The following is an 8,504-nucleotide window of genomic DNA, read 5'->3' as shown; positions in this document are numbered from 1 at the left end:
AAACCAGAAAAACGTCACAGCAGACGGCTCTATTATGGAAGCATGTACAGATGATTTACTTATTACAAGACTTCGCTTTTCTACAATCTGTACAAGTGAATGCACCAACAAACAGCCTTTACTGTCAAGCAAGAACTCAATACCGACACGGCACACCTGCAATATTATCTAAGCAGGTGTGCGAAACACTGGCTATGATTGCAGCACGACCTTGCAATCTCATTTTTACCTAAACACTGGTTGCTTGTGTCTTGGATTAAATGCCCCTCGCCCTTTTCCTGAAAAGTCAAACAAAGAACAAATCAAAAGCCGAAATCAGAGAGCAAATGTGAAGTTTCACATTATTTGCATCCAGTGACCCAGCTCAATGCATATTTATCAAATTTGTCCCGGGTAAAATGTTGGGAATGCCCTAAGATCTCCAGCAAACAGCAGTACCTCAGCAACCCAAGCAATAGTATATCAAGTCTGCGCACACTCTAAAGGATGCAAGCTTCCTTCAGCAAATTCATGCGCCCCAAATCGTTCCAAAAACTCAAAGGGCCTGCACATAGATACGTAACATAGGAAAATCATTAGTAGCTAGTTTCTATGTAAACTTGGTAGACAGATCAAAAGAAACAGCATGGTACCACATGATAGATGTGGTAATTTCATTGCAAGTCAAAATAGCATATGGCTAAACTCCTGAGGAAGTTTTGACAGCTTACAACAAAGTTTCACGGTTGCGGCATAACTTCTTCTGATTGTTCTCTATGGCACTTAACACATCAATTTCTGGTCCATCAACCATAGAAGTACCTTCTGCGTCCGGTGTCCATAACTAGCAATAAACAAAGACAAAGTGAATAGCGAGGGCAAATTATTTAAGTACTTCAAGAAAAGAAAAAGATCAGATCATATACCTTTATTGTATTGTCAATTCCACTCGTCGCAACAGCACAATCATAGGGATGAGACTGTATACAGTTCACAACTAAAGAAGATATAGGGGCACATGAGAAACAGCACTCAAGGATAGCCACGGTAAGAAATGAAATTGCAATTACCAGCTCCATCCCCTGCAAGCATTTTAACAAGCCTTCCTGTTCTTTTCTCCCATATGAACCATCTACCATCATCACTTCCGCTGGCAATAAATTCCCCTAACGTAAGAGCAATACAGCATTAGGCACATTTATAGTACATATGAATTGCATTAAATTTAATGGTATACACATACTTTGAGTAAACTATCATCAAATTAAGCTTTAAGACTTACTTTCGACAAAACTACACTCTTATGCGGGTTTGTTTCATAAAACTATAGGTCCACTCTGGCATATCTATCGCAAAAATACACCCTAATGAGTTCACGTCCAACTTTGATCAACGAGCCTACCTTTAAGTAACACATGGTAATTTTCGCTGCTGAGACTATACATCAGTCTGTACCTCTTGGTTGATGTTAGCAGGGTGAGAATCACGGAGGAGTATCAGAGCAATAAGGCAGACCTAGTCAGCTGGCCAACGTGGCAGCTCCGTCTCAGTCGTCGCATAACACGCAAAAATTAACGTGGCCATCACAAGTGGGTCTGGTTCGTAATAGCAGTGGCTAGAACAGGAACTCATTAAACATGTTATTTTGAGATATGCATGCCAAATAATGCCTGCTCAGGTGATAACTTTTCTTTGGAGTGTACTTTTGTGATAATTTGGTAAATTTGCATAAATTCAAATCAAAGCAAGTGATTCTGCAGAAGCTAATTATATGCCACACCACAATCTAGGATAGTTTAACCTCTTTATTGGTTCATGACTTGTTTTCTGAACATCTGAGGGTATTTGATTAAATAGAGAATGTGCAAGAGCTTTGCACTTCTTATTTTAATCCAAAAGCATTACCGATGATAAGAAACTGACCAAGAAAGGATTTTTCACTCAGAAAGGTAAGGAAAAAGCCCACACCAAACCTAGCAACAGGTGCATGAAAGGTGCACAGCTGTACGCCTTCTATAAAAGGTCGATGTCTTCTGTTATCCGTCATACAAACGGCTGGTAGCTGGACTATCGACTTAAACAAAAACTGAACATGCATGCAAGAAGAAACAGCTTAATAGTCTAACCTTGTTCACCAAGAAAGCTAGCTTGCTTTATATCTGTCCCCACGTTGCAGTGCCCAACATATCTTTGTTTCATATCAATGGCAACATCCGGCTACATTGCACAACAGGATGGTATTAAAGCCATGCAAGTACAAATATAGGACACCGAAAAAGAGAAACCCGTACCAGGGACTTTAACATTCAGATAAAAGAGTAGGATGAGAAAGAAAGAACCTCATAGGCAGAATCGCCATTACAAGTGGACTCGGCTGATCCATTCCCAACAGTCTGCTCATTAGTTTTGTCCTCTCTTCGGTGCAATTTTAGACGTAAGCTACCTCGAACAGCACCTGGATCACTATCACGGCTTTCATCACCCGATACTGATGTATCAAAGTCTAACTCCATCTCATCATCGTAATCTGAATCTTCTCGGCCCTCCTGTGATGATGACCCACTAACATCTGATCTGAACAGTAGATCACTCAATGACCGTAACCGTCCATGCCGCGCATCAGTGTTAGTATTTCCTTGTTGATCTTTTTTATTTTTCTCAAGTTCAGCTGTTTGAACAACATAAATCCATCAGATCTTTCAAAAAATTAACAGCAACATATCACATATTCTGGATACAAGCAACAATAAAATCTTGAATCCATTGGCATCATAGAATTCCCAATCCCAATAAATCCTCAAGTTCAATACGAGAAGCTATAAAATAAATACAATGGATCTACGAACAGCTGTGGCAGCAGAAATTACGTGGAAAATTAATATGGAATATTATATATAGAAAAGTACTGGTACATTTGCATGTATATGTTTCTTGTGAGCACTAACATTTTCATAGAAATAATACCGAACACGGAATATTAACAGGTTACTGAGCTATGTGCACTGGAGAGGCCATCTTTTAGCATGTGAAGCTGTGAGTACATAACAATCCCCAAATATTAAATTCACATGGTGTAGCTATGCGGGACAAAACAATTGTTTCTATGTCAAATGTACTCACCAGCAGCAAGTCGCTTCTTTATATTTTCCACCTGTTCCGCAGACACCGAATTTGGTGGAACAAGACTATGTGCAGCTTCTGCATATTCACATGCTTCCTTCAGTCTTCCTAACTACAAAAGGCAAAGCAAATATTTGTAAGAGATGGAGAATGTACCGAGTTTCCATCTCTTCATTTATCACTCCAGACTAAACGAGGAGGATTTAGGAGATAAAGAATTTTAGTGAGATAACAAGACGCATCAATTGGTAGGCATGTGGTTGTGGATAAGTCTATAATTATTTATAGGACTACAAGGAGACAATCATAGCAGACATGATTAACCAAAGGGGTGATCAAATCGGTATGATCTAAGCATCCACCTAACCAGAATTGCTTTAGAATATGCTCATTTTCGTCTGACAAAAGAATAGGTAGCACAAACAGAACATTCTAAACAGGCTTGAACACAGATTTAGAATCTCCTAACAAAGGCAAAGCAACTCGAGGTACCGTGCACAAAGCAACTCAAAGTACCAGGGTTAGACCAATTTTGTTTGATGGACGATGGTACAGCATTATTTGCAGTATAAGCATACAACCTTTGACATAATTACACATTTTTACCTGTAACAGTGCATCAGCCATGAACAAGTGTGCCTGGAACGATGCAAAGTCAATACTCCTTGCTTCGTTGCAATCCCGAATAGCCATGTAAACATCATTTTTCCACCTCCGCTGCAAACCATAAGTTCAGTATTCTTTTACAGAACAGAGATTTGAAAAAAGGGCAGCCCGGTGCATGTAGCTCCTGCTTGCGCAGGGTCCGGTGAACGTAGCTCCCGCTTGAGTTACAGAACAGAGATTTGATAACCGATAAACAAATGATAGCAAACCTTTAGGTACAATCCTGCACGGGTACACAAACAATCATGTCTCGTGCTATCATCAATATCAGATTCCAGGGCCTCAAGTATTTCACAGCATGCTTCAATGCCATGCATTAGGTTTGTGCCAGTCTCCAGAGATTTTATCACGACTTGCATAAGTTTCTTCAACATATCTACCTGAAACAGGTGCCATGAAAGGCAGAGAAGTTCAACATGTCTCGCAAACCAGGCAACATATGTGATAGTGTGATACGAAGAGGCCATGTTTACGAAAGTGAGAAGCGCAAGCGCACCCAAGCAAGTGCACAGAGAGAAGATTGCTCACCCTACACAAATTTCTCTTAGCTGGAAACTTATCCCGTTTTGACTTTTGTTTTCTTGGTTCCTTGTGAAAAGGCAGTAAACATAACTGATCACGTACATCATCTGCTGTGTATCTCACTGGACTCGTATTGTCTGAAAATATACACAGATAAATTGACCAGTATAGTATTAAAGATATCAACACTGGCAGTGGGCAGAAAGCAAGCAAAAGTGTGATAACAAAAATGAGGATGCATACACAAAGGGGGCTGAACAATCATACCTGGGTCGACATCAAATAGATATACATGTTCACCACTGTAACTCAAAAGAACCTCATTCCCATTCGGGCTGAACGCAACATGGGTAAGGTGCAAATTTGACTTCCTCTGATTACAAAATGCAGAGGCCAAATGTCAATGAATGTAACAGAAAAGTCACTTTGAAAGCAACAGGTAACAGAATTCTGAACTCAAACTAAACAAAGCTGCCAATTCTATGCCAAATACTGTAGCACGATTTCTGGGAGAAAACGGAACTCTTCAGGAAAGTATTTTCTCAAATAATCAAGTTCAAGCAACCCCGTAGCTCTAAAATATAAGAGCAGTCCATATGATACCAGCAAGCAGTAACTACTGCCGCCTTTACCATGCACTATCTGGAGCAGCACAAGAAGCTATTCAAGCACAGAGAAAAACTCACATTCTCAGCAAGGTGCAATGGACAGAACATTTTTATACAAGGCGGTGGCTTCCTTCTTGTTTGACATGAGCTCAATGGTGGAAGCATTCTCCTATCGTACAGCCGGGCAAACGCATCACTGCACAAAAATCAAGTTGTGAGGTGATGTTTTTTAATTTGAAGGGCAAGGCCTGTCATGCACTGACTAATTTATGACAACAAGTTACCTCCCACCAACAAGGAGCTGATGGGGACGAACTGAGCTTATATCACAAGACTTAAACGACAGCGGTTGTCTGGGAGGATCAGCTAAAGACTTCTTTCCTCCACATCGTAGATCTAGCTGTCAAAAACACATGTAATGTAGAAACTGGAATCAAAACCAAATCCACACCCAGCTAAACTAACTTTACAGCCAGCATTTATCCTATGGGTATATTTATCATGGCATTTCCAAAAGGACTCATAATAAACATCAGAGATCATACCAATCCTGAGAGGAAGTGACTGAAAGCAACAACATGCTGGTTGCAAAGTTAAACTAATTATATTACCATAGTCCACACAAATGAAGCATTACAGGTCCATTCATCTGGTAAATAGCAATGTGATGCAGAAGCATAAAACAACATAGGCTCATTTAGTTCTGTCTGTACTTGTTCAAGGGTTCATGGAACAAAAAAGAGAACCACGTCAAAATTCAAACAGAGAAACATTTAAAAGTAATACAAAATGTGCTACCATACTATAACTGGCCACTTGTATTTGGCTCTCAAGGACAAAAGCTAAATTCAAGTGGAATCAGATGCTCAACGAGAAACCACAATAGAAGCGGAACCCAACAGTTAGAATACTCACAAGCACGTTACGGCATTCCTGATTAACCAATCCTGCACGAGGACAGGAACTGCATTCCCTAAAATCATGCTGTCTTACAGTACCATCCTCACTTGCACTCCACACTACATTAGGGTTGCCACCTTCGACCTACATATTGCATATAAACATAATTATGAATGTTGAACCAGGCAGTGTGAATCTTAATGCATCAGTAAGTAGAACATCTCTCAAGTGGTGCAAAGATCTGAAAATAAGACATCGTTCTTTCTTCTCGAAAAGATACTAAAATCCAGAAGGGCATACATTTAGGAACAACATCAAGCTTAGATGCAATTCAAAGACAAATTTTCTTCATGCTATACGGTTCCATATTCCAATCATGGCGTTCAACATAAGACTAGGATCTTACAGCTAGTTTCTTGACCCTCCTTGAGTGACATTGGTAAACTGCAGCTGGCTCCATGGAAATCTCCCTAGGCCTTGTGCCACTTAAACGAGACAAATTGAAAACACGAACCTGAAAAAGAATTAATAAACTTCTCCTGAAAGGATGCCTCAGAATAACACGGAAAGATAAAAGTGAAAACACATCCCACAAAAGGTTGTACCTCAGCATCTCCTGCTCCTGAAACTACTACTTCATCACATGTTTCCGGTACAAATTTTGTGCAAAATACATTTGCTGAATGTCCAGTATCAATTTCATGCAACAGCTCTTGATTAGCATAATTCCAGATGTTGACCTGCAGAACACGTATTGATACAGCAGTAAACTGAATCAACCATCAAACTCTCCGGCCTTTTCCAGTCCAAGGATATACCATTGGAAACAAAATCATATATAGAAAATGTTCAACTTCAAGATTGTGTCATCTCTAACTCTGAGCAACATTTATTTTGCAAGAAAATGATGTTATATCATTCAGATTGCTTTCCACTTAAGGTTGTAACAAAAATTCAAATCTCAGTCAACAAAGAACTGCAGGAAAAATTCTACTGTATGTTGCAAGACAAGTAAATAGTTCATGCAACTCTACCAGCTACAGAGAGCATGAAAATAATGGATGAGAAATTAGCGTCCAGAAACTTACTCTAGTGTCATCTGATCCTGATATCAGAAGTGAGCCACTTGAGTTCCATGCAATAGCATTCACGCAACCTACGTGACCCTGTTAAATGGCACGGGAAACCAAAAGGCAATCCAGTAAAAATCAAAGATACAGCGAAGAACTTCACTATTTCAGCTTCCTTCTAAGCAAATAAAATTCCAACACAGGAAACAAGCAAACCTCCCTGTTCTTGTGAAGAAACTAGCATATGATAAGATAAACAACAAAAGGAGTCAAATACCTCAATCTCCTTTTCTAAAGCAAGCCTTTGTACTAGAGAAGAATGGAACTGCATTCTCTTTCCAATGTCCTGGAAAAGAAAAAATCGTTAATTGTATCTAGTTGTATCAGTGTTTATTCTATGACTGCTAATGTGACTAAAATATGCATGATTGCAGAATGTCCAAGAATCCAACACAAGGTTTTGAACAAAAATCCTAGTTCCCATGAATTCATCTCACGGTTAGTTTCCATTCTTCCCGCAAAAATAATAATAATAATAATAATTAGTTCCCATTCAAGGAGACCATATACAAACACAAGGTCAAAGTGATAAGAAGCTGGTTCAAGAGCATAGCACATAGATAATGACCTCCCAAACTCACATCACAGTTCCAACTTCTAATACAGTAGACATTGGTACCCAATAACATTGCCCAAGTAATCGAACAACTCACTAGCCACAGCCCATATTGTTCTCCTCAGCCTAAAAAACAGCCCACCATAAAAAATGCATTAGGAGGGTTGTTGATTCTTTCGCCTACATTCTAAATAACTCACCTGCACATAACAGTATAAAACAGGTGATACTGGCGTCCCCCAATGTTCAGAATCAATTCCAATTTCCTGAGAAGCATCTACCCCAATGTTCAGATATCTGCGCAGCTACGCAACCGATACATACATCAACAAGCAACTGCGTCACTCTCAGACTTCAAGCAGTCGAGCTATTGGCAGCATTACACCAGAGACCAGACCCCGAACTAATAATTGATCAAAAAGGCTACCATAATCCGCGCCAACCCGTTGCCAACATAGGAACGACTCAAACAGCGACGGACTCCCCTCCCTCCCCACGTTCATAAGCCCTTCCAAATGTCAGCCCGATCGAGAAACACCGCCGTACAAATGCAAACCCCTCGGCGATTCGAGCCAGAAACTTCGCCCCGAAGCTAAGAACGCAGAGATGCCACCAGGCCTAGAACGCGGAGAGGGCGGGAGGGCTCGGCCATTCCGAGGGGGGCTTACGGGGGAGCCGTGGAGGCTGCGAGCGTCGAGCAGATCGGTGAGGCCGCCGTCCGAGAAGCGCCACCGCAGCCTCTCCGTCGCGTCCATCTCCATCTCCGGCGCCGGCGAGCGCGACCCCAGCGGCAGCGACACTCCCCGATCGCCCGCCGCCGATTCGGTGGATGCTTCCGGAAGCTCTCGCGCCTTCCAGCCGAGGGGGGCGGAACGGAACCGGGGAATGGATGGGTGCGGTGCGGGGGTTTGCTTCGGGTTCCAGGGAGCCGGGTTGGAGTGGGTCAGTGGGGGGAGAAAGCGGCTAGTGGGACCAGGGACGCGTGGGGTCTGCCGCCGATGAAACGGGATCTGACTGACAGGT

The 8,504-nt window shown here is 41.5% G+C and overlaps 1 protein-coding gene across 1 annotated transcript; it reads right to left on the bottom strand.

Moving 5' to 3' along the window:
* ASG2 (transducin family protein / WD-40 repeat family protein) lies at window positions 1-8,406 on the bottom strand. Its single transcript, XM_087518998.1, has 20 exons — window positions 8,150-8,406; window positions 7,143-7,211; window positions 6,884-6,961; window positions 6,401-6,535; window positions 6,202-6,309; window positions 5,811-5,939; window positions 5,180-5,295; window positions 4,974-5,091; window positions 4,555-4,660; window positions 4,294-4,424; window positions 3,975-4,145; window positions 3,706-3,816; window positions 3,100-3,211; window positions 2,319-2,647; window positions 2,106-2,196; window positions 1,050-1,145; window positions 906-976; window positions 711-823; window positions 439-544; window positions 1-278 (listed from the first exon to the last, which is right to left on the bottom strand). The coding sequence occupies exons 1-19, from the start codon at window positions 8,240-8,242 to the stop codon at window positions 463-465; spliced, it is 2,259 nt and encodes a 752-aa protein (XP_087375124.1). The 5' UTR covers window positions 8,243-8,406; the 3' UTR covers window positions 1-278; window positions 439-462.
* Window positions 8,407-8,504: the final 98 nt, after the last annotated feature.

Source organism: Triticum urartu, chromosome 4A (genome assembly GCF_056163025.1).
Source record: "Triticum urartu cultivar PI428250 chromosome 4A, HENAU_Tu73, whole genome shotgun sequence".
Taxonomy (NCBI): Eukaryota; Viridiplantae; Streptophyta; class Magnoliopsida; order Poales; family Poaceae; genus Triticum; species Triticum urartu.
This window is presented reverse-complemented; position numbering and strand designations above follow the sequence as displayed.

What these genes read in the sequence shown, in the direction of transcription:
- ASG2 (XM_087518998.1), bottom strand. Translation starts at nt 8,242, where the DNA reads ATGGAGATGGACGCGACGGAGAGGCTGCGGTGGCGCTTCTCGGACGGC. An exon ending in CTTTAGAAAAGGAGATTGAG is followed by an intron (nt 6,962 to 7,142) that starts GTATTTGACTCC and finishes GCCATTTAACAG; the next exon opens with GGTCACGTAGGTTGCGTGAA. An exon ending in CAGCTCCTTGTTGGTGGGAG is followed by an intron (nt 5,092 to 5,179) that starts GTAACTTGTTGT and finishes ATTTTTGTGCAG; the next exon opens with TGATGCGTTTGCCCGGCTGT.